Here is a 27293-nt window from a genome sequence, read left to right on the forward strand (position 1 = left end):
ATAAATACTGGAAAATAACCCTACACTAGTATTTACATGATGGAAACCCATCCCAAACACACGAGGCAAGTGGTCACAGGCAAGCATAATGCCCTGAACAAGCTTAGCTCGTGACACAACGGCAGTTCTTATACCAAGGAGCCTTTGGTAAAAAATTGATCTACCAAAAAGGGGTTGGTGAAGGAAATTCTATCGAGAAGAAGAAATAGAGTGATGATTCAGACAAGGAGGTGAGTTGGATAGTGACTTTGATTATGATGGAGGGCTACTTATTGATGAGGTTCGTGAACAATTCGAATCTGAATCAGATTCTTTTGATGCTTTTGGCAATTCTTCCTTTAGCCTCCATCTTTTTTGGAAGTTTTAGAGGGAGTTCCCGGTTCAGAGAAGGGTGGAATGAGTGAGGATGAACACACTGAGCCTGTTACTGGCACTCATTTTCAATGTTGGATAAAATGGGTTCACAATTATCTAATTCAGAGAGAAAAGAAGTCTGCTTGATGGTAGTAGAAGTCAGATTAAGAAGGGTCAAAGGAAATTATCAAATTTGCAATGTCTATTATGACAGAAAGGATCGGAAGAGAGGTTTTATTTGGTAATGCTTGTTAGGTCATTGGGTAGGTGGGCAGTTTTTTCTTTGTTTTTAGCTTTCTTCCTCTTTTGCTAGTATACTCTACCTATCTTCTTTTTTATCTAAAAGGAAAAAAAAAAAGAAAAAAGAAGAAGAATAAGAAGAAGAAGATTCAGCAAGCAGAGAATAAGATGACAATACTTATATCCTGATGTTGTATGCACAAGAATTATCTTCGACTTGTTCTCAATAATTGCTCTCAACAGTCTTCTTTCTGCCTCTAACAATAAGTGACGATGAAACTGATCCTGTATGGCATAAGAAAACAAACTTGTAAGTCATTCTTCTTCAGGAAAAAATTGTGCTTAGTGGTATACTACTAATCTCTGACTAAAGAAAAAGCAGAAACTTAAATTAGTTGATTGTAGACCTTTGTGAAACCAGGACTGGCAATCACAACGCACTGTACGATATCGAAGTCAACATGTTTCAGGAAAGCCTAGAAATTATGGAAAAATCAGTTAGGCATTGTGTAACCTAGTTGAAATTTAATGCACAAGTACACAAATCAGAATGGATAAAACCTAAGATTAACAACTCAAACTGAATTTTACCTGTAGAACATTCTCAAAGAACTTATTCAAGGCCTGTTGAAAAATTTAAAGAGTTAAAATTACTAAGTTCCTAGAAAGACTCCATTCTCATTGTACATCACGGGAATTTACAAATAACTTGAATTGGAGTAAATATCAAGCAACATACTGACTCATAACCAGCAATAGCAGGACCATGCTTGCGAGGTATTGAAGTTTCTATTCGCGAACGAACAGTCGTCACACTGTTGAAATATTAACCACAAAACAATTCAAGAAAGTGGATCATTATTATACAAACAGTAATAACAAGAACAATCACAAGAATAATAAACAGTAACAAGAATATTAATAATAACAATGATATTAATTTTGTTGTTGTTATTACAATTGCTTTTAGAAGATAACAAGAAAATCCAAAAAAAAAAAATAGCATTTATTATTGTTAATACTATTTTAAAGAGCATAAATATTATGATAAACAAAAAAAAAAAAATTTTACAGAAAAGATAATGTTGAATTGAAGTATGTATTTGACAGCTTTTAAAATTGAATAACTTATTATTGGGGGCATTTTTGAAAAATGACTTATTTTTCATCCCATTATAACCACCATTGAAAAATACAAAATGTTGGAAAGGAATGGAAACAGTGATTCCTTCAACCATTTGTGTTGCTAACTAAACACAGTAACCACATTTAGCAGCGAACCCATTCTTGCCTTGGTCAATCCCTTTCCTACTTCAAATTTTATTCCGCAAACCAAAAGGAAAACAGCAAGAATAAAATCCTTCCTTTAAATCAAAAGTAAATAATTACAGACTTCCATTCTAGGCCCAAAACCAAAAACAATGCAAGGGAACCAGCCAGTTTCGCTGCATGCTTTCCAAAAAGATGTGGTGAAAAAATCATTTTCTAACACCCACAATGATATTATTAGACATAGCCACTCCTTTGAAAATTCTAGCATTCCTTTCCATTCGAACACAACGAATTGTAGCCACAATACAGCATCACCATAAAGCTTTTCTATTCTTTCCTTTAACAAAGCTTCTAGACATACAACAACAACAAAACCAAGCCTTAGTCCCACTAAGTGGGGTCGACTATTTGAATCCTTTTCCGCCAATTTATGCCTTCAATGTGGATGGACACACCCAACTCTCACCAAATATACCAAATAATTTAATTCCAAATAGCCAGCGTGTGTGGCTCACAAAATCAATTATAAAGATCTCTAAGCAACAATAACAACAACAAACCAAGCCTTAAGTTCCACAAGGTGGGGTTGGCTACATCAATGTATTTCCACCAATTTACATGATCGTGGACAATTTCTTCTGACAATTTCAGGGCTATTAAATCCTTATTCACTATCTTATTCCAAGTAATTTAAGTCTATCCCTACCCCTTCTACTGCCCCTCACAGTAACTAGCTCATTCCTCTTCACTGGTGCACTATTTGGCCTACGTTGTACATGCCCAAACCTTTGAGCCTCCCTCCTTATCTTAATTTACCACAAATATGTTCATGTTGTAATTTATCTTTTACCATTATACCAATCATCCACCTTAGCAACAACTAAGAACTTTTAAGTATTTGGGAGTACCATTAATTATTAAGAAATTAAATTGAGCTGATTATGATATGTTGGTTGAAAGAATATCAAGCACAATATGTACATTGTCCCATAAATACTTATCTTATGCTGGTAGGCTTCATTTGATAAAATCCATTCTTCAGAGTATTTTTGGCTACTAGGCATCAGCTGTTTTTCTTCCCAGATCTGTTATAGTTGATTTGGAAATGAAATTTAAAGCTTTCTTGTGGAGGGGTAGTGATTGGAATAGAAAGTGCAGTAAAGTCAGATAGGAAGATATTTGCAGGCCATTACATGAGGGTGGTTTGGGGGTTAAATTACTCTCTGAATGGGCAGCAGCATCTGCCATTAAATTGTTATAATTTATTTGTTGTTCTTCCAAGCCTTCGTTACAGGTGGTATGGATTCACACCTACAAATTAAAAGGTAAAGGCATTTTGCCAGTAGAAGAAAGTTCAAATTGCTCATGAACGTGGAAAAACATTCCAGAAGTAAGAGTGGCTGCTTATTCAAATATAAAGTGTAAAGTTGGAAATGGGGAAAAAGTTTGTTCTTTGATAATTGGCATCAAAACAGTCCTTTGCTTCAACATTATGGGGACCATTTTCCAGCAGAATTGGCAGTGGGTAACAATGCAAAAGTAGCTGATACTATAAATGATAATTCCTGGAAACTGCCTAGGAGACACACTGCAAATGCTACCTCTTTTTAAGCCGGTTTGATGTCCAATCCTAACAGGGAAATTGAGGATAGTTGGTATTGGATCTGTGTTCGCTCTGGTAATTTTACTATTCATTCTGCTTGGGATAGTGTCAGAGAGAGAAAGCAACTTTTTAACTGGTCATCCATTTTATCTAAGCATAGTGTGCCAAAACATTGTTTTGTGGCATGGCTTGCTGTACTAAATAGATTTAACACAATGGATAGAGTGGTTAAAAGGGAAAGGAATATTGACTGTGTACGTATAATTTGTGGATTGCACCCTGAAACAAGAGATCACTTGTTATTTTGATTGTCAAATAAAGAGACAGGTTTATATGTCTGCTTTATTGAATCTGAATTTGAATATAATTCTTGTCAATTGGAATGATAGTTTCACTTGCATTTCTGGTTTGAGAAATAATGCTGTTGAGGAAAAATACTCTTTATGTCTGCTGCTATATACTATTATTGGAGAACCAAGAGTGATTTGCTCACTGAAAGAAAGGATTTTGATTATATGATCTTAGCTGGTCAGATTTTAACTTCAGTTAAAATCAGTTTGAAATAGATCTCATTTGCTGAAAGTTTAAATTTTCTGCTGGAGTAATTATTTTGCTGTGTAGAAGTTTCGACTGGAGGCTAGATTCTTGTATTTTAGAGGCAAAAGTTCTAAGATTGAAGTGTTTGTTTTGTTGGTGACCCTTAATAGAGTTTGACACCGACAATCTGCCAATGAGTAGGAGGTCTTCAAAGGAATTGTCGCTGATGTGTGTATTTTGTGTTTTAATAGTTTGGAGACTGTTTCTCATATATTTCTGCATTGTTCATTTACTTGGGGCATGTGGAATATAATGTTTTGGCTTATTAGGCCATGACCAGTGGTGTCCGAAGATGGTGCAAAGCTATTGCATATTTCCTTTGCAGGATTGCGGGGGAGTAAGCTGTTAGTCTGTGGAGATGCACATTCTTTGCTATTATGTAGGGGATTTGATCAGCAATGGAATGCACATATATTCTCCAGAGAGAAATTGTCTTTACCTTTGCTTTTGGGCAGAACATGGTACTTGGCATCTCTTTCAGCTTTTAGTGCAGGCTGTTTTAAGGGTAATTGTCTGGAGCATGTTAAGCGGGATCAAACACTTTATTGAGTTGATTGTATTTTATTTTTATTCTTTGCCTTTTTGTATAAGCGTTTCTTGTCCTCTTTGTTGTCCATTCCCTTTCTTCTTCTAATAAATTTTCTTTTATCCATTAAAAAAATCTAAATAGTTCACAACTTACCTAAACTTTATGTTTAAATAGGTCTACCATCACTATCCTGATTAATTTGTAGAAAATCGAACACAAATAAGCAGTACAATGAGACTGCAGTAAGAGAAGTGCTTTCAGGAAAGCCTATATTATTTATTTAGGCAAAAGACACTTAGCTCCCTGAGGTATACCAAAAGGACGCATACCTACATTTCTTCCCTCTCGTCTTGTCCGGATCTCATCAGTGCTCTATTCAACATTTTTACATCTTGAGTTTTTTCTTTCGTTGATTTCAGTGTACCTATATTTTCATGAAGTTTTGGAAGTATAAACACTCTCTGAAGTGTATTAGTCGAGTCTAAATGTTGATATCAAGGTTTTTCATGGCTTTTCCATAAAAAATCAAGATTTCTTTTCCAAAAGAATTTTCAAGGCATATTAAGTGTTTTCAAGGTTTTTTATACAAAAACAATGGAGTGAATGCTCATGATGTGACTTTTGGGTATACTCCAAACTTTCAAGATTTCTAAAAATAAGATTTCAAGCCAGGTTTGTGGTTCTCCCACAAAAAATCCACATTTCTTTCAAATTTAGGCAAATAAATATCACTTTTCAAAGTCATCACTATGAAGTGGCTTGAGAATTGAAAAATATGGTTATTAAAGTCAATTTTGGTTTTATTTTATTTTATTGCAGAGGATTTATTGAAAAATCAAAATTTTCAAACAAAAAACAAAGATTTTTCAATCAAAACTACAAGAGTTTTCAAGTGTTTTCAAATGATTTCAAGGATTTCATCAAAATATTTTTTAAAAAATCATTTTTGAAATTTTTTTTGATGAACTATAGATGGTTTGATTCCTTTTCGGAGGATGTAAGCAATCTACACATGTAAATTCAGTCATAACAACCAAAAACTAAAAAGTTCTTTTATTTTTCTTTCTCTTTCTTTTTATTTATTTATTTCATATCAATGTGTGTTTATTTTGAAAAGGCATAAAGTAGTAGATTTTTTATAAGGTTAAGTCTTCCGCATAGGTTCTACGAAAAGCCTTCTCAAAGGAGACTAAGAGTCCAAAATTTTTCTACAAAACAAATAAAAAAACAGTTGCAACAAGCAGTCGACCAGCCTCTGTAGGCGCTTGCTGCCGTTTAATTTTTTCTAACTTTTTTTTTATTTTTTTAAAACAAATTTCAAAATAAGAGACGCACACACAAAAAAGTTAAATACAGTTATTATTCTTAAAATGGGTGTTTTAGAGTGTTAGATCTTCAAATTTCATTTAAAGAAAGCTTAAAGGTCTTACCTTTCCTATTCACAATGGTGCTTTCAAACCTAAAACTCTTTTCAAAAGGTTTCCCTTTTTTTATCTTTTCAAAACTAAAATGAAGTGGGGCTATGTTTTATAAAACAAAATGGTGAGAGAACCAATAGTTTGATTTTCTTTACTTGGTTTTCATTTAGTCACCAAACATGTTGACAACTAAAACAAGTCACCCAAGCCCAATGTCCGCAAGAACCAATATTGAAAGAAAGACCAAAAAGAGAATACCATACTAGTATACACTTTTACTACAGATAAAAGAGCAAGGTGAGATGATTGGAGATAATTAATGGTGGTTGATGCTATACGTAGAGTGGACTTGCAAAATTAAAGGTAAAGATAATTAGAATCACTTGTAAAAGTGAAAAAATATATATATATATATATTACTGAACTTTAAAAAAAATTGAGAATTCATATTATAAATATGTCATGAAAATAATATATATGCAATTGAAGATAAGAGAACAAATGTTTAAGGTAAGACAAAGGGGGAAAAAAAGGAAAAAATAAACAGGCTAGTATGAGTACAAACTTGAGGGGAGACGATCAAATGAACAAAGGCACTATGTGGAGAGTAAACCAAGAAAAATTAAGAGTAAAGATAAAAAGAATTATAAGTGAAAGCAAAAATAAAAATCTTAAAAAACTTCAAAAGAATTGAAAATTCATAATAAAAGTTTGTCTTGGATAAAAAGAAAAAGAAAAATAAATCTTTGCAATTGAAAATGAACAAATGTTGTTTATAAGACCAAAAAAACAACCAAAAAGAGTAGTTTACGCTATCATAAGAGAATAAATCTTGGGGTAATGATTTATGATGATTAGTGTCCTAAATAGAGAGGACCTACAAATTGAGAGTTGTACAAGTATTATAATCTTACTTAGTTATGAAAAAAAATTGTACAAATATTTTAGGGATTTAGAATTAAAACTTATTTATTTATTTCCTTTTTAGAAAAAGATAAGGAGCTACAGAAATGTTGCAAAATTTTAACATTAAAATTAATTTTTAATTTTTAAAATTACTTATTATATATGATATTTTACGAACATTATTAATAATTGATGATTTTTAATGCTAAGAATTCTTTGAAATATATAAAACTAATAAAAATTAAAAGTTATCTTATCTTTTCATAAATACGTAGACATCTTTTGCTAACCACATAAAAACCAATGCTTTAAGTTGACCAGAACATATTTTTTTGATTAATGCTCATATGTGATGTTTTAAAATTTTAAAAATGTGCTTTCCTTGTGTTGTCATTAAATATATACATTTTGTAGTATAGTAGAAAAAAAATATTTATAACAATTGAAGTCAGGCAATTAGTTTCTTAATTAAGCAAAACTGTTTGATTTAAAATAATTACAAGCATTAGTTTGGCTTAGTTAAAAAATTAATATAGCCAACCAATAAATTATATTAATTATTACATTATAATGGAAAGTAATTATAGTAGAAAATGAAATTTAATGTTTGGGCTCATCATAAGTAATAAGGAAAAAATAAAGACTAACTAAAAACACATTTATATAACAAGCATTCAAAAAGGTCCAAGAATAAAATTTCAAACACTAAGAATATAGATTTTGAAATTTTAAAAATATTTAAAATTTAGAATTCAGGGAGTTTGGAATGTTTTGCATTGTGTGTCTGTATATTTAGTTTGTGTGTGTGTGTGTGAGAGAGAGAGAGAGAGGGAGAGAGAGAGATAGAGAGGACCAAAACTAGTAAAGCAGCCCATATTAATGCATCACTTACTATATTGGAGATGCTTATATTCACTCTCCACCACCTCACATCTCACATGTGATTGAAGAACAAATACCAAATGGTGCAACCCATCTAAAATTACACATCATATGTGGATGCCATTGTTGACAATATATGACCCCATGCAACAAGTGCAAAAATAGACAATTAAAGCTGTGTTTGGAAGGTGAGAAGAAATTGATTTTTAGGTATTATTTATCTCCATGTATTAAAAAAATTATTAAAAAGAAGTGGTTTGTGAGTTTGTTACTAGCAAGAAAAGTTATAATCTTGTAGTATTTTAAATAAAAAAAGATAATTTTATGAATGACTACTGAATTTTAATAGTAGTTTAAAATGGTTACTCGCATCTAATTTAAATATATTATGCATTGAATTTTTATCTTATTTATGGTCATCTTGACATTTGAGTAAGTCATTTTAGTAAACCCTTGTGTTCAATTCATACCCATTTACTACTTTATTTACTCTTTCTAAGAACCGTTTAAGGACTATGGATTATAGTTCTATAAAACAAAATTATAGATCAAAAAACTTTTAAGCCATCAAGATTGACTAGAATGGTAACTCAGATGATATTAAAATGATGTGTAAATTTTAGTGTAAAACAAGTTGTAAATTAAAGTTTTGCACCCAATTTAAAACTATTACCAAAATTGTGTAATCATTTATAAAAGTTATCCAATTACAAAATTAACATTCAGAGATAAAAATGAAATGTGAACATTTATTAAAATTTAATATTTTACCTTTAAAGTTTCTAAGTTTTTGACTTTTAAAAGCTCCCCAACATAAAAGTTAAATTTTTAAAAACTCAAAAATGTAAGTCATTAAAATACAATAATATATGAAATGCTTGGTACTGGCAATAAATTACAACAATTAAAGTGAAAAAGTCTGGCTCTTGCAATGAAACCAAACAAAAATATGCATAAATAATATGCAGAAAACATTCACAACATATATTCTTCAACTTCTAGATTTTTATAAATGAGGATTTGTGGGTGGTGCCTCAGTCCATGCATGAAGATGGAGATTTAGATTGTTGATGTTGGGGACGACCCATACATGAGGATGGGTGAGCCCTCTGAATCTTCAGGCTGCAAATCTGCCCGGGGGCAGAGATGCAGCAAGGGTTTACAGAAAACAATGCAGGGGCTATGACTCAAGACAATGGCGGTGGATGGCATTACTTGCGGTCCATAGGCAACCATGGTTACGTGGGTGAGATTACTTCCAAACATTTGTATTTCACCATAGGATTCTCCAACATGGCCAAGATCTCTCTCTGTCTCCATATTTTTAAAAATTATACAAATTAAGTAATAGGGTAAAAGCATCAAAACAAAAATCTGTTGATGCCTTTCTTTTCCATAACTGACAGGGAGGTTAACAAAAATTTTCAAATGTTAGGGGAGGTCTGTGTCTCCTGACACAACTCAAGGGAGGTCAGCATATTTTTCCATATTTACTTTTTCATTGTTTTAAACTGACTGTCGTCCAAACCTTAGTCATAAAATCACATCATCACTTTAAAGAAATATCAACAATGTTACAGTGCTCCAGTAGGAGTATAGGACTAAGCATACCTTTTACCAACAAGCAAAACATGTGCTAAGCCTTCTTGCATTAAAACCACAGCAAGATCAGCGCTTGCAGCTGGATCTGAAATTGGGAGTAAACAATATTAGAATATTCTCGGTATTTTCATCATAAATTAGAAAATAGCACCCACTAAAAATCAAATACAACATACAGGGTGCCTAGGAAGTTCAATTCACAGAATGGTGGAGAGAGACCCCATAAAAATTTCCTTCAACAAGTGAATGAAAAACTAAAATGATTTTTGTTACTTGGGACATTGAGAATAGCTTTTACTGGAATTGGAAAATTTTGAAAAAATTACAAACTATGTAATCCAAACACATGTACAGTACAATCTTGTAAAAGCAATACTATTTTCTAAGCTGATTTCCCCTTAAAAAATGAGGGAAAAAAAATTAAATAAACAGAAGCAATGTCTAAAATGATCCAATAAAAATATTAATCTGCTTTGAAACTATCCTTGGACCAGGACAATATTTGGTCCTCAATCACAACATAATCAGATACATATTAAATGGTAGCACTCAAAGGTCGAAAGATTATATTAATTAGTTTGGGTCAATAGATATTGATAATGAGAATATTTAAAACAATTGCAGAAACGTAAGCTACGGAGTATGAGCCTTGCAAAAATAACCTTAAAGCCAATGCTTGAAACACAAAAACACCAATTTCTCCAATTACTTGAGATAACTTTGATAGATCAGCCCATTAAAGTCTCCTTTACAATATATCAGCCAACAACTAATTTTTCCAATCAAACGTAACAAAGAAATAGCCTGCTTATACGAGGATGTGGCTTATACCCAATCCAAACTCTAGGAGCATCCTTTTCATTCTGATAGTTATGTCAGGATATCCACTCCTTCTATATAGCTTTCTCAACTTTACTAATATTCTGTGGCCTTAATTTTGTTTCGTACAAACCACTCATACCAATCTTATGCATAGAGATAAATCTTCTAACTTCCTTCCATATTGCAGGGTCATTTAATCCCCTTATATTCTAACTCGCAATAGAAGTCATGCAACTGTTTTATTGAAGTTTCCTCACGCAAAACCTGACTTTTAGGAGGCTTCCTTTTATTTTCCTCTTTGCTTTTACTTCCAATTACTTTTGTTTGAAATTGAATTATGCACCAGATACCTTGTTATCAGAAGTAGATTCAACTTCCTCACTGTGCTCCTCAATTTTTCATTTTTCCATTGCTACAGATAATAGAACCATTTGGGAGAGAATTTCCAACCATATCAGTAACAGTTTCAGTTTCAACCTGGCTGAGAATATCAAAAGGATTCTAACTTTTTTTTCATATCTAAAATTACCAGGTCTTTATCTTTCTTCTTTTCCTCATCCATTTCAATACCAGAATTCTTTACAGTAATCTGTAAATAGCTTTCAACCTCAGTAATCGTCCCCTGGGTACGATCCTTATTTATATTCCTTATATCTTCCACTTTGAGATATAAACTCATTTCAGCTTTCTTAGTTTGATTCTCTACAGCCAATATCCCCTGCTCATTATCACTTTTATCATTAACAGGTTTTGCAATCCATTTCTTATGAATATTGCAGTTTCTAGGACCATGGCCAAATGCCTTACAATTGTTGCATTTCGCAGGAGTCCAAACACAACCCAAGTCTTATATCAACCAAGTGAGGAAGATTATTTTGTATATCAATTTCAACACAAATTCTTGCAAAAGAAAAGTTCTTCATTTTCCTAGTAATAGAATCCACATACAACAGTCTTTCATGGCACTGTTGATATAGCTAAGTCCAGACACTGTTTAATACACTGAAGGAATATTATAAAATTTAACCCACAATGGTATATTTAACATTCTCAGGCTATTCAATTCTGTCATAGGCTTCCACTGGAACAGGAAAATAGTGTTATTCCCTATAAATCAAGGTCCATTCTCCAATATCCCATTCATGTCATCCATATTATCAAATTTGAACAGAAATGAACCACTAGACAGAAAAATGTCAATTTTCCCCACCTTCTTCCAGATTTCCTTGGTAATACTTCGAGCATACGTATGCTATCAAAAAAATATATTTCGAGCACATGTAGAGGGAGTAAAATTGACAAAAATTGACCAATTAACGTATCACTCCATTTATGCAAGCCAAGACAGAAAACCTCTTTTGGAGGATCAACTAAAACTTTGCCATCAAAACAAATCAGTTTATAATACTGCAATTCTTCCAAACTATTCTCCTCTTTCTTAAACAGCCTTCTCCAGCTTAGATTTGAAGCATTACTTTCACCTCCAATGGCACGCGATAGTTCAAGAACTACAGCATTAATTATTATTATGCACCGTTTAAGAGGAATGGCACACGATAATTCAATCTGAGTTGAATTCAGAGCTTTACTACATATTTCCATCCCTTTTTTTAAGATTGAAACTGAAATTTAAGAGCTTGATTGGTAGATGAGGCGGTGTCTAGAGGTTTTGAGAGAGGGAATAGAGGATTGGGAATGACAGGGTGGTGGTATCACATCTTTAGTTGATCATAGAAAGTCCTTCTTAAATGTTTTAAGAATGTCCTTTAACTTATCTAGGGGTTCCTTTGGGGGGTAATCCTAGGACTGTAATGTTTTGGGATCTAGTAGCGGCAAAGGTATTTAAGTGTCTAGATGGGTGGAAGGGTGTTTTATTTTCTTTAGATGGGTGCAACACTCTTATTTAGGCTTATCTTTCGAGTGTCCATCTTTATTTTTGGTCTATTTTTAAAATTCCAGTAGGGGTAGCTAGTGTTGTAGAAGTCTCAATGCAACTGAGTGTGCTGGACGCTCAGGGTCTTTCTCTTCAAAGTCTTTCTTTTCCAATCTCATAAAATCCACAAACTCTAGCCCTTTTCTCTTGCACAAAGCTGTTTGGAAGCAAAGATTGCTTCTAAAATTCCAGCATTTATTTGAACTTTAATTCTTAACAAGATCAACACAAATGATATGCTAAAAAAAGGAGGCCTTACAAAGACCTTAGTCCATGCATTTGTATGTTGCGCGATGAATCTAATGAGACTATTAGTCTCCCTCTTTTTTTAAAAAAAAATAGCAAAAGAAAAAATTCAGGAATAAGAAGAGAATTAACATGAGGGGGAATGAGACATCTCCTGAAAAAAGTTGTAACAAAAAAGAGAAGATCAACAAGTCAATAGGTCCCTCCAATCTCTTTGCAACTCCTGGAAACTAATTCCTCTGAAAAATCCCAAACCAATGCACCCCAGTGAAGCCAGATACTGAATTTTATCCCAAATCAGCACCCATATTAATTTCTTCCCAGAAAATATCTGTGCATTACACTCCAACCATAACCCCCATAAAACTGCAAGTATTCGATAGAACTGCCCTTTCCTCCCTTCTTCCAACACCTGAGAAGGAAATAGCAAGCAATTCTCCCACCGAAGAAGGGCATACCCAGCTCTCTCCTGAAATACCAAAAAGCATATTCCAAATCCTCCAAGAAAATTCACTCTGCAAAGAAAATGAGAAGCGGTCTTGGATTTTTGTAACAGAGCACACATAAATCAGGAGCGGTTTGTATTAATTTTATTAAGTACAACCAACCAAGTGAAAGTCTTTATTTTTAGAGGAGCCTTGGCCTTCCAGATGACGTGATAGAGTGGGAAAAAAGAATGGGAGTGAGTCAAGAATTCAAAAGAAGATTTGCAAGAATACACTCCCATTGATCCAAAGGCCAAGCCCAAACATCCCTCCCTGAAGAAAGATTACTACTATTCAATAGAGATAACAAAGAAGACAACTCCACCAGCTCCCTACTGTAAGAGGTATACTAAAATAGAGAATCCAGGAAACCAATGGGCTCCTCAAATCCCCAACAAAGAATGAATGACTCTATTTTGCTCAGAGCTCAGTCAAAAGAGATGAAGGAAAGAAGTGGATAAGGATGCATTACCTAACCAAGGTCTTTCCAAAAACGGATACAAGAACCCCTGCCCGCCTCAAATTTAGTGTGAGGGATGAAAGAAGGATAAATTTGAGATATGGGACCTCCATGGACTCCTTAGAGAACATCTTAAATTATCATTGGTATCCCACTCATTCTCATCCAACCCGAACCTACGTTTTATTACTCTATGCCAAAGGACCAAATCTTCTAAAGGGAAGCGCCATAGCCATTCGGCTAAAAGGGCCCATGTTTTTAGACATCAACATCCCCAGACCGGTGCTCCCACCTTTTTTTGCCTACAAACCTCACCCAACTAACTAAGTGGTCTCTGTGATCCCCCACACCAGACCACAAAACGTCTCTCATAATTCTCTCAAGCCTGCTAACAATCTCTTAGAATCTTAAAAAAAGAAACAGGAAATATAATGGAATGCTAGAAATACAAACCTGAATTAGGGTTATTCTTCTCCTTAAATAGAAAAGAGACTTCTCCCAACCTCTTTGTCACCCTTTCCACTACCGGATTCCAAAAATGTGTTGCTTTAGGATTCCCCCCCAAAGGAAACCCTAAGTGAGTCATTGGCCAATCCAAAATGCCACACCCCACTTCAGTAGCCCATTCCTTGGATGCTCCATAGGCACATTCAAAGCTACAAAACCACTCTTCCCTATATTAATTTTAAGGCCAGACATCCTCTCAAAAATTTGAAGAATACCCAAAATTCTCCTAAAGGAGGGGCTATGATAGTCAAGGGGAAAAAATGGTATTGTTTGCAAATTGAAGATGGGAAAGTACCACCCCCTCTCTCCTTACTTCTAGACCTTTAACCAGCCCTCTCTCAACAACCCTATCCACCATCCTACTCAATAAATCAGATGAAAGGACAAATAAAAAGGGAGATAACAGGTCACCTTGTCTAATGCCTCTTGAAGTGCCAAACCAAGATTTTTGCTCACCATTATTAATCACCAAAAACCAAATATTAGACAAACAACCTCTAATCCACTAGTGCCAACGCTCCCTAGAACCCTTTCTCACAAGGACTCTTATTAGTCATTTGTTATCTCGATGCCACCAACATGTCTCACTCTCTCTCTCTCTCTAGTTCCCTCCTAGTCCTACAAAACAGACCTCTCCACCTCTTGTGCGTTCAGTGCCATGAAGCCTCCTGGTAGGCTATGCTGAACCGAATGATATAGATCAAAGGAAAATCCATGATCTAGTCTTGGACAAGGTTGAGGGGATCTCTTCTTTGCTTGTGGTCAAGAACAATGTTGTTCGCAGCAGATGGGTAAGTTTTTCGGAAGAGGCTGCTTCATGGTTTGCTGATAGGTTGTCGGTCTTTGGTCCGATGGAAAGAGGTTTTCGGAGTATTCATAAGGGTATCATGCAATACTGGCTGTCGATCAAGTGGACGAAGGTGGGAAAGTTCTTGGAGTTAGGGATGGGATGAAAAAGTAAGAAATATTCAGTGTCCATTCCTTGCGGTGTAAAAGGTGATGGATGGTGAAGCTTTGCAAGTGATTTTTGCAAGCTAGCTAAAAGGAGTTGTAGAAATATTTTGGAGGTGTAGTTGCAAATGGCCCTTCACGCATCAGATCATGGAGTCAAGTGGAGTTGGAAGGCAATAAACGCAAAGGTGAGGGTCGTGGCTACCAAGCTCCTTCTAGAAATCAAGGCATGTTGGATGGAAGAGAAAAGAGGTGGGTGTGGTTGCAATTTAGGCCAAGGCACCTGGGCTTTCAAAGACAAAAACCGTGCAAACCAATAATCGGAATTGAATAAGAAGGAAGCTAGGGTTTCTATGGGGGATGCACTTCTCTTATTAGGCAACTAGGGTTGCATTCCCCAGCCGCGAGGGGGGGGGGGGAAGCTGTGGCCGGGAGGAATGTTCCTTGTCCTTCCGATAGTGGGGATTATCGGTCTTGGGATTTAGATTCTTAGGGAAGTTATTGTAGAAAATCATTATTTGAGCATTTAATTTGTGTTAATATATCCTTCCACTTCATCGTATTATTTGGAAGTATGGTCTTAAATTTCCACGAAATTTCAGTCGAAATTTACAGTTTCTGTGACCCTCAAAATCAAAACAGTAGTCAATTTCTGTCTTGCATAATTTCCATCGAAATCTCTACAAATTGTCCAAAATTTTGAAATTTTAGCGAAGCTTGTCGAAATTTGAACTATGCAATGAAATTTCCTCAGAATTCAGATGAGATATTTAGGAATGAAGTGAAATTTCTCTCTTTATTTATTTTTATTAAAAAAAAACATTATTACAAGTATTTTTGAAATTTTATGAAAAAAAAAAAACCTACAACAACATTTTATTTAACCATTCATGTCTAAATTATCATTATTTGTACATAAATAATATTTAAGTGACTTATGAATTTCATTTGTATTAACTGATTCACTAAATATGTTAAATGTATATTATCTTATAAATATGTTTGATGCATATATTATATTACAACTTCTACACCTCATACACAGCATAGATGTATTTACTTGTAATATATTAGTCCTAAAACTTACATTATTATGTCTATTAATCATTTCTAAAGCTTCATAAAAGAATTTCATGTTTTACTACTGATTTTCATTATTTTTCTAAATCGAAATCGAAATTGACATCGAAATCAAAATTTCTGTACTTTTGGAGCTTCGAAATTTGAGTCGAAATTGAAATTTAAGACCTTGTTTGGAAGGCATAAGTCTCCTCTAAGATTAAGGCTTTTATTTGGTTGGTTGTTCTTAATAGAGTTGACGCCAACAATCTGCTGTAAAGTAGAAGGATTTCGAAGCTGTTACCTCCAGCTATGTGTCCCTTATGCTTTGATGGTTTGGAATATGTACTTCATTTTTTGCATTGCTTTTTCTCTTTGGAGGGTGTACAACAAGTTGTTTTGCCTGTTTGGAGAAAAGTGGGTGTGTCCAGAATCAGTAGAGATTTACCGGTGATTTCCTTCACTGTGGAGACATGGTTTTTTGCAGTGTTGTAGGGTATTTAGTTGGAATAGAATGCCCGTGTGTTTAAGGGGAAGAAGTACATTATTTGGCATTGCTTTGTTCTGTTGCAGCAGGTTGTTTGAAAGCGAGTTCTTCACAAATTTGCTTTTATTCTTGCTTCTTGAACTCTTTTATTCTGACGACTTCTTATCCTGCTTTTAGTACTTCCTTTGTTCTCAATGAAATTTCTGCTTTTTCTACCAAAAAAATAAAGTTTAGTGTTTTGTTTCCTGTCCTTGGCTAACTGACAGGAAACTATCACAGCTGCATTCCCTCTGAAGGCCGTTAAACACATCCTCAACTAAGAGTCTAAGACAATGGTTTAATATCCACCTAGGTGACCTCCTAATCTATAGGCATGCACCTCTGGAACTTTAAAATCATCAAGTACAAAAATCGCAAGACCCCAGCTAGCGTCCTTCCAGAGGTAACATTTGTAAACAAGAAAGTCAACATAATTCCTTGCCACTGCTCACCTCTTGATAAATTACCCAAAAACATACTAAGCCAAGATTTCATTCCTTAAATGTTATTACAAGGAAATAAAACATTTAGACTGTGCAATGCCCAAAAGGATCTCAGCAAACATTTTGACAACCAGTTCTTGTTTGGTAACAGTGTCAGGCTTAGCTACTGATACTTCGTTTGAACAAACAGCCTCAAGGTTCACCAGGTTAAATGACCAAGCAGACTCTTAAAGAACTTAAAAGACCAAAATTCTTAAGGACAAGAAAAAATCTTCCCAAGCATAAAACAGTAATTAAAAAATGATAGCAATGTACATGCTCTCAGATGAAAAATATCAAGAAAATTATGAAATTAAAACAGTATACCAGAGGCCTGCTTGAGTACTTCTAATGCCATTGAATCCCAAACATCCTAGAAGTTTGACAAAAAAAATGCCTCAATCAGTTATAAATTCAAATAAAATGAAAACACTGTTTGAACATGACAAGAAATATCATTCTTAATGTCATGATTGGATTATATCTAAAGAAACATTTCAAAAAATCATCAGCACTAAATTCAAACATAATTAAAAAAACAAATCACACAGTAATGGATAAAATAATAAAAATAAAAGGCTACAACTGCTAAGTGCTAACAAGAATTTGTGGAGGAAGTCCTGAAACTGAAATTAGATGTCTAAGACATTCATGAAACTCCAAAAGGAAGAGAGGATATCAGATTTCCAACATGTAGGAGCTAGACAAGTCAAGGAGACCACTGATTCTTACAGCTCAATAAGAACAACTTAAATATAAGCTCCAGCCGCAGTCAGCTTAGCAAGGGGAAAATCAAAGGGGAAAAAAGAAAAGAAAAGGTAATGCACTCAATAAAATCCTTAAACACACCTGACTGATGTCCTCCAAAACTAAGATAACTCTGGGTAACATCACAGTCATACCATCAGGGAGAAAAAAAAAAAAAACTGGACTTCAATAACCACAATAACATTTTTAAATAAATAAAATGAAAATCCAGATGCATAAAAGTGTTTTAAAACAAGGTATATTTGAACAAATCTCAAATTCCGTCCTTCAAAATTCAATCAGACTCAAAACTCTGTCCCTCTTTGGCTAAAGATCGGAAATAAGCATTATCAATTTCAAAACAACGAATCCTATCGTGTGTTGGCATTAGAAGAAGCCTACCAAAAAACCGTAAAAGCATTTACAAAGCTATGCACCTATACCTCACATGACAAAAGTTCTCGTTTACTAAGCAAACATATGTGAGACCAAATTTATATAAAATATTAAATAAGCATTTAAGAAAAGACAATGTCACACATATTTTTGCAACAGAAAAGAAGCATAGGTAAGTATCATTAAACTTAAAATTATTAGGGGGAGACAGATAAAATTTCTTTGTCATGTCAACTCCCATGTATTCATAAAGATAAAGGAAAAGGAACATTTTTATTGCACTGTCTAATAGCATTTTAAAGGACACAAACCTTTCTTAGCACAAATGGTCGATGTAACTCAATTTCTAGAGTATGGAAGGCCCCCAACTACAATGAGGCAGCAGAAAGTTAACAGCAACTTTACAAAGCAATTTGTTTATAAATTAAGTACTTAATTAGATAGAACAATTACCTTTACGTGTTGATTCTCTAAGACATTCTTTCCACGTATGCGCAAGACAGAACCTTCTTTTTCATAATCCACAGCCTACGAAGAATTTGACAAAGTAATCACATAAATTACATTGAAAGCATCCCAAACAAAATCCTGGATAAGGAATCCTTAATTAAATCAAGCTTTGAATTTTTTACTCTCAATGTCAACCACAATAGACAAGCACACTATAAGCCATGTAAGTCCCATAAAAAAACAATTGGTCCACTTTTCTCTAACACAGAAATGACAATAGTATCTCCAAACATTAATGATCAGGCAGAAAAAAAAAAAAAACCAAAAGAACAAAGAACTAATGAAGAACCTATGTCGTAAAAGGCTTGAGATAACAACATGATGTTTATTGTTTGGCCCCCAAAAGAAAAGTAGAAGTTAAATGAGCTATCACATACTCAAGGCTTGATATACATTCCACAACCTAACAGCTTAAGCTTTTAACAAGGTGGTTGCTTAACACATACTTTTTTCTTTTTTGGAAACATGGATTAGAAATTCTTGTTAATAGGTTGGAATTAGAGTGATGGGGCATCCATAATGGGTTTACTGTTCACCCACACAAAATGTATATTAAATGGCAATGCTAGGGCAACTATGGATGGTAGTGGAGGCTTCATGAACGGCACAATATGCAACTAACAATTTATAATGGTTTGATGACCAAATCTCCACTGATGTATGCATTCATTACCTTATTTCATTAGTATTACTATCCTATGTTTTTTTCCCCGATTCTATTGGTCTTGGAGAATGATGCATAATACAATGATTATGGAGTCTTTTTTAACATTCTTACAATTCTCCAAGTTTTAGACAAGGTTTCAAGTTTAAAAATAAATTTGGGAAGAGCGAGATTGCTACAATTAATCTTAGCAATGCTGGATCCTTCGAATTAGACTTCGTATCTGGGTGTAATATCCTGGAGTGACCCTTAATTATTTAAGTGTTCCATTGGACGATAATCCTAGGTCTATTGGGTTTATAGGAAAAGAATTTACATGAGGAAAAATGAGACATCTCCTGAAGAAGAACAGGAACAAACCAGAAAAAAGCAACTGAAAAATGAAAAAGCCAGCAGGTTCCTCCTATCTCCTTGTAACTCCTGGAAACTAATCCCTCTGAAAGAGATACTCTGGTTTGGGATTTGGACTCTTCAAGAGTCTATTCTTCTAAATCTTTGAGCAGTGACGAGAACCTTTAAGTCCTTTCTCTTCCATCATTTTATTTGAAAAGCTAAAGTTCCCTCTAAGATGAAGGTTTTTATTTGGTTGGTTGTTCTTAATAAAGTTAAACACCAACAATCAGTCACAGAGTAGGGGATTTTCAAAGGTGTTTTCTCCAGATGTTTGTTTCTTGCGTATTGAAAGCTCAGAATCTGCACTGCAACTATTTTTGCACCACTCTTTCCCTTGGGGGCTTTGGAATAAGTTGTTTGGTGTTTTGGGAGAGACTTGGGTTTGTCCAGGTTCAGTGGAGGATATATTACATTTTTCTTTCAATGGATTTTGGAAGAATGGAGATGGTTAATTATGCAGACTTGTCAGATCTTTGCACTTTTGTGGTGAATTGGATGGCAAGGAATGCCTGTACTTCATCATGGAAGAAGAATTTTGGTTCTTTGCTATGGGAAAGGATTTAGTATTTGGCTTCTTTATGGTCTTTTGCGACAGGCTGTTTTAAAGGGGTGCACTTTTGGATCATTGGAAGGCAGTTTTATTTCGAGTTGTTTTCTAGCCTTCTTTATTTCTTTTTTCCTTAGGAGGCTGTCTTATTCCTCTTTGTACATTCTTTCCTTTAGAATGAAATATCTCTTCTTTTTCTATCAAAAATGATTAACCAAATAAAATGCCTTAATCTTTATTTTTGTTGATTTCCAAAAAATTTACAAGATGCGATCTTGATGAGATTTTTTTTCTCCAGACGCATACAGGGGTCAGTCCCTCTTGTGCTGGGCTTCGTCTGCTAGACTAACTATTGTTGGTCTCTTCTCCTTCTCCTTCAAGCCAAGTCCAGTTGAGATCGTTTTTTTACCTACTGGTGAAGTTGAAATCTTTTTAGGCCCAATAGGTCTCACCTTGTCCAGATTCTGGTATTTAGACCTTCTATTTTGAGGCCCATTAAGCTTAGTCCTAAGGCATTGAGGACCAAATCAAGTGCCTTTGAAATTAAATTAAAATTAAATTTTCCAAAGGCAGTATGGAGTCTCCTCTCTTTTATGTAGAAATTCAAAGCAGCCAAAATTTGCCCTTTTGGTATGCCATATGAAACTCTGTGACTCTGAACCCTAACCACACTAGCAATCAAAGAGACCTTCAGAGTGCGGAACAAATCGGTGTACAACCATACCAGAAAATGCTGAATCCCACTGGTTCCTTCCCTAATTTCAGTCCTTCATACATTTCTCAACCCACAATTCTCACATCACCAAACCAGACTTTCAACACTCCGTTCATTCTCCTCTTTCAAAGTAGAAATTTTCTTTAATATCAACATAAGATTCCACCACCCAGGGGCATCCACACTCTCTATGAAGCATATGGATTGGCTGTGTCCATTTTCAGGGAATTTTTGCAGGCATAAGAGGCAACCACATTGGTTTGTGATCAGTTACAAGAGCATGAGACCTCCATCCACCCTCAAGAGCACACCACCAGAACCTTTGACCAGTTCAAATGGTCCAAACCAAGAAAAAATTACTTGGGGCAAGACCCAATGTAGTTGCACTTCGTTTTCGCACCTGGAATGATATGGTGTTTCCCAGCAAATTCAGTGATGCAACTAGTCTATGAAAGTCGAAAATTTTTCTATCAGCCTACGGAGTGGCGATACCCCATCTAGAAATTGAATTCAAGGTGCCGGTTCCTACATACTGCAGTAAAATGCAGTTATTCTCTTACATGATTTTATCACACGCTGTTACCAAACGGCATCTATGCGATCAAAAGAGACCCACAGAGTGCCTAAACAACACTGATGCATGGAAATCATAGGAAGATAGACCATACAATCTCGATGAACTGAATGCTTCATTATCATAATGCGGACCTCCAAAGGGTTTCTGGCTAATATTGTTTAGTTTTATTTTGTGAGCTTTGTTTCTTTTTCGTTTTATTTAATTTTTTCCTTTTTTCCTCTATCTGGTGTACTCCTTGCCCCCACATGTTGTACCTTCTCCTCTTTATCCAATATTTCTTCTTTTGTTACAAAAAAAGGGTTGCAGTCCCAGAGCAACATACAAGAGAGAGAGAGAGAGAGAGAGAGAGAGAGGTCCTTGCAACTATTTGATCTCTTTCCTATATACTCTCTCTGGAAATTGGCAAACCATCAATGCCGATAGTGATGTTTTGTCAGAGATTGTGGGAGTTCCTTGACAGGTAATCTTTATTACGAACTTAAAATAATGAAGGATGATTTAGATCATCTACATAAGCTAACCTTTAAAAAATGCATAAAAAATCAGTTTAATTTAAAAGAAGCTCAATATAAGCACTAAAAGATGGTGACAGTGAACATGCTAAGATATGGATGTTACAGTGGATGTTCTAACAGCCGCAATAATCAGGACCTTTCAGTCAAGGGCAATCCAATTCATGCAAACCTTCACAGTGGTAACAAGCAAACAGCAGTAGAAGGATGTACCGTGTTGGAAATGAGACATTTGGTTCTCTTCAAAATTCTCATTCTCATACATATGAAGAAGAGTCAAATAAAGCACTCTTTTTCTCTGAAATGGTTACTAGATTCCATTTTTAACCTTTTTTTTACATTGTTTGTGCTAATATTCCACTTCACTCTCACCAATCAAAACAAATAAATATGCACAGCTAAAATGGCAATGTTCCTCATCTTACAAGGCAATGGACCTAAATATATTTTGCAATGTACCAAACTTATCTTACCTCTACATTAATTTCCAGCTTCAGCTTCACACGTTCTGCCTCTCTTCCCCCAGCAGCAGCCTCTCTTAGAACTTTCCTATTAAAGAATTCACAAGCAGATTACTAAACATGTTTGTTCTTAGTTAGATACATGAACCAAACTGCATTCCATTAACAGAGTTAATTTCACCGCTTAACTATGTTCAACAATGACATCTCTCCAAAACAAGGAGAGAACCACAGTCAACCAATCAATTTCCAGATGTGCACAAAAAATGAAGGAAAAGAAATAAATGACAGTGTCAATCATGTTAAAATACCTCATCAGAGTACCCTTTTTTTTTTTTTGTACGTTTTGTATGTTGTTTTATCTTGGGATTAATGGATGCCCTGTCCCAAATGTTGAATTTTTCTTTTGTTTTATGATAATATTTTCTATTCATCAAAGAAAAAAACGTATCGAAAATCAGGAAGTAGTTGAAAACGAAAGAGGGGACATTTCTTAGCGTGCATCTCAAGAAAAATATTTAAAAGTTAAAACAAATAGCAAGCATCTTCAAAAAAATTAAAACAATCAAGGACCTCATTCATTCTCGCTGGCAAAATATAAACAGCAATATTGGAAACAACCACAAATTATCACCTAACAAGCTATAAGCCTAATAACATGTATCCATAAGGAGAGAATTTAAATGCCACATGGGTCTGAAACTGTTGGTCTTAAGTAATGGTGCAAAAATAGAAAGAAAAAAAAAAATTGTGGCAGTATAACAGTAGCGGACCTAGGTTATAACTAGTGGGGGCAAGTGTTCCAACTAAAATTTTAGGAAACAATATATTATATAATAAATAATAAAATATTTAAATTAAAAATGTGATTATGCCCTGACGAAATTATGAAATAGTAGGATTATATTAGCAATATTAATACAAATTATGTGAAGAAACTATTGTTAAATTATTGAATTTAAAAATCATTCAAAATATTCGTTAAGGGACATTACAATGGTTTGACATCTATAGCACTTTTATATTATACATTAGAGGTCTCAAGTTCAAACTTTGAAAATCTTAATTTTAAAAACTTTTTCTATTGTATGTTTTATATTTTTTCTTTCCTTATGTGTAAACATATATGTCTTGCCCCCACTGGAGAAAATTTCTGGGTCTGCCACTGAGTATCAACCCTATAAAAGTACTGAAAATAGTTCAAAACAAAGAAGAAGTGGTAAAAGAAGAAGAAATCTATACAAGTACCTAAAGAAGAAATTAGAAACAATCGTGTACATCATTCATTAGATGAGTAATTATGTATGGGCATGCACCTTGAATCCCCTAATCATAGGCCTTCATTCACTCTCATAAAACATCCCTATAAAACTCAGCAATAACACCCTAATTGTGAACTGCGTACATACTATCCACCTCAAGTCCCCTCAACATATTCCACTACCCTATGGGGAAAAAAGGCGTCTTCATAGTCATGAGAAATTTCAACATCTTTGTAAACCTAAAAGTTAAAAGCCTCCCACAACTCACAAGGATAGTTTCTCCAAATCTCCTCAATAAAAGAAGGAAAAGAAGCGTGTTAAGCCACATCTTTTCAAATTGGAATAAAGTAGGACCCCGCTTAACTTCAGAAGATTCCAAGCAAAAGAAAATGATCAAAGACTGGCCTACCTAGAACCTCTTGTGAATATGTTATTAGTTATTACATTATATTAACCCATCCTTGCTCCTCTAAGCAACAGGTATATCAACACATAAATCCTAAGTTATTAGCCAGGGAAAAATCTTACACAGGAAAATAATAATAATAATAATAATAAAATTCAATTAAGCAATGAACTAGCATAACAAACATGGACATGCATGTTCCAGCAAGCATGCGTCTTGCGTATAGTGTGCACCAGAATTTGGGTCAGTGGTTAAAATATTCATTTCATGTTTCGGTTATGTTCTAAATAAAAATATAACTTAATGTGAGTGTTTAAGGGCTGAGTTTGCAATTAGAAATCAAAGTACTGCATTTCAAGTTGGTTACTACAATTAAAATAACCTTAAAAAAAATATACACATACTGCACTAAATTTTGGCTTTTGTTGCAGTGGAGAACTTTTAGAAGGTAAGGATATGAAGCTTTTAGAGACTTAAAGCAAGCTTTTTCCGACCAATTATTCTATTCATGGTGTCCTGAGTTTTTTTTTTCCAAATATTATAAAATTACATTCACCTTGGGGGGGGGGGGAGAGAGAGAGAGAGGAGGGGGAGTCAATTTTTACTACCTTAATCAGTTCCTTTTTAAAAGTTCCTCTTCAAAAGCCACTGTGGCACCAAACTTAGTTAGTGTTGAATTAGCTCTGGCTGAAGCAGAGATCTTCTCATTACTCATTCAATAGGAGGCTTATTCAGAAGCATTCTTCGACACACTTCTGCCTTTTTCCCAAATTCTACTTACATATATATTCAATGGTCAGTCACCTAAGGACTAAAAAAATTCAGCTTTAAAATTTCGAGACGAGCTCTAATTCACAAATTAATAGCTGCATTCTGCATTCACGACATAATCCCCCTTAAAAGTACTTGGTAGATGGGGCTATCGTGCAGAGTGTTAGAAGCTTAAGCTAATATCATTCTAGATTACAGTGATGATTTTACTTTCTTTTCTCTTTTTTTTCCTGTTCTATGCCTAGCTATGAGTGTGTGAGCGCACATATCACATCACTACAAGTTTTTTGCATATACGCATTCAAAAGTAATCAAAATTTTAAAGATATAACGAAAATATCAAACCGTTTCAAAGATTATGAAAAATACCTAACAGTTACAGCCATAACGTTGTCTCCAGGAGCAACTAAATTATAAGCGAACCATAGATCATCTGGATCAACTGGTTCCAGCTGCACAACATTAACACCACAATTAAACTCGAAAAAGTATATCAGGTCCCTGTTTGTTTCCCGAGAAAGGCAATTCCCGATGCAAAAAAGAACAGAATTACACCTTAACGCTACCAGGCCCATTGGGCACAAGGTCTTTACGAATGATCTTCATGAAAACACACTGAATTCGCCCCTTGCGACAGCTGCAGCCAAGAATGGATGGATGGAAATCTCTCCTGCCGCCCTGAATGTTCAGATAAATAGAATGAAAATTGGCTGTGGATGGTAAAAGTAAATGCTAATTGAGAGCCAACTTAATTTCCTTAGGAGATTATTGGAAGTTGACCTTCAAAATTTTAAATTTTAAATGTCCTTGTTGTAAAAGCTGGGCCTACTTCATGAAAGGGTAGAATAAAAAATCTTCACTATTTGGAGAAAAATTATAAAATAATTTGAAAACGAGTACAAAATATTTCCAGTCTCATACAAGATATCTCTCATTTCCTCCTCTCCTCCTTCTTTCCATATACCTTAGATGTATACAAGCATGCAATGTATTTATATAAGCATGGAAGGTGTGTGTTCCAATTGTGAGGGGGAGTGTCATTTTTTAGGGTAATATGGATAACAAAAAATTTATTAGGATGAAAACACCTAAGTGGTAGAAGATGAAGGAGTGAAAGATAAGGGGTGACATACATATTTTACATTACACTCTCTCTTGGATGTCACTCATATATTAACTTTTTCTTATTAAAATCTTTAAAATGTCTCATTTCGATGAGATGAACCAATTTCTTGAATATTGTAGCAGGAAAAGTTTTGGTGAACAAATTTACTAGATTATCACTTGATCGGATTTGCTAAACATCTATATCATTATTCTTCTGGAGTTCATGTGTATAAAAGAATTTTAGAGAGATATATTTTGTTGTGTCACACTTTATGTATCCTCCTCTTAATTGAGTTATACATGCAGCGTTGTCTACATATAAAAGTGTTGGAATATCCTTAATTGATTGAAGACCACAATTTTCTTGGCTATGAGAAATCATTTATTCTAGTCACACGCATTCTTTACTAGCTTCATGAATAACTAGTATTTCAGAATGATTGGAGGATGTTGTTGTAATCGTCTGTTTTACTAATTTCCAAAATATAACAATTTTTCCATAAAGAAATACATATCTAGTTTAGCATTATGAGGATCAAATAGATATCCAGTATCTGCATATCCTACTAGTTGAAATTTGGAATCAAATGAGTAGAATAGACCCAAATCGGATGTACCTCTCAAATAACATAGAATGTGCTTAATTCCATTCTAGTGTCGCCGAATAGGAACAGAGTTATATCTCGCTAGTAGATTTACAGCAAATACAACGTCGGGTCTTGTACAATTAGTCAGATACATTAAAGAGTCGATAACACTTAAATATGGTACTTCAGGATCAAGTAATTCCTCCCTTTTCATAATGAGGTCAAAATAAATCCTTCTTAACATCAAGTGATTGCACCATCATTGGAGATCCTAAATGATGAACTTTGTCCATATAGAATTGCCTCAATACATTTTCGGTATATTTAGATTGATGAACAAGAATTCCGTCATTTACATGTTCAATCTGTACATCAAGACAATATTGTCTTTTCTAAATCTTTCATCTCAAATTTCGCCCTTAAATAACTAGCACCTTTAGTGAGCTCTTCAAGAGTCACAACTAAATTCAAATCATCAACATAAGGTACTGACTTAATCGATTGTACCACATGCATCTAGATTACTTTAATCCATATAAAGAACGTTAGAGTTTAATTGAATATAAATTTTTGGATTTTGCTTTAGGCAATTTAAATCCTTCAGAGATTTTCATATAAATTTCATTATCCAATGATCCATATAGGTATGTCGTCGCTACATCCAGAAAACGCATGCTTAGTGGCTGTTAGCCCAATTAAGAATCTGAAAGTGATTCCATCCACTATAAGAGAATATGTCTCCTCATAATAAATTCAGAATATGT

The 27293-nt window shown here is 34.3% G+C and overlaps 1 protein-coding gene across 2 annotated transcripts in view; it reads right to left on the reverse strand.

Annotated features, from left to right (window-relative positions):
- Nucleotides 1-25796, reverse strand: part of LOC131152952 (protein PELOTA 1-like) — a 39225-nt gene extending 13429 nt beyond the window's left edge. Inside the window, exons 1-12 of one of the 2 annotated variants that reach the window (XM_058104921.1) lie at nucleotides 25757-25796; nucleotides 25391-25513; nucleotides 25205-25287; nucleotides 22409-22484; nucleotides 18471-18545; nucleotides 18329-18385; nucleotides 17202-17247; nucleotides 9413-9488; nucleotides 1334-1409; nucleotides 1186-1218; nucleotides 1002-1070; nucleotides 773-879 (exon numbers count right to left, since the gene is read on the reverse strand). In XM_058104921.1, the coding sequence (XP_057960904.1) occupies nucleotides 773-879; nucleotides 1002-1070; nucleotides 1186-1218; nucleotides 1334-1409; nucleotides 9413-9488; nucleotides 17202-17247; nucleotides 18329-18385; nucleotides 18471-18545; nucleotides 22409-22484; nucleotides 25205-25287; nucleotides 25391-25513; nucleotides 25757-25795 (860 nt within the window). In that variant the 5' untranslated portion in view covers nucleotide 25796. The other variant, XM_058104922.1, reaches the window with a different exon arrangement.
- Between the last annotated feature and the right edge of the window lie 1497 nt (nucleotides 25797-27293).

The sequence above is a fragment of the Malania oleifera genome, chromosome 4 (assembly GCF_029873635.1).
Source record: "Malania oleifera isolate guangnan ecotype guangnan chromosome 4, ASM2987363v1, whole genome shotgun sequence".
NCBI classification, from domain to species: Eukaryota; Viridiplantae; Streptophyta; class Magnoliopsida; order Santalales; family Ximeniaceae; genus Malania; species Malania oleifera.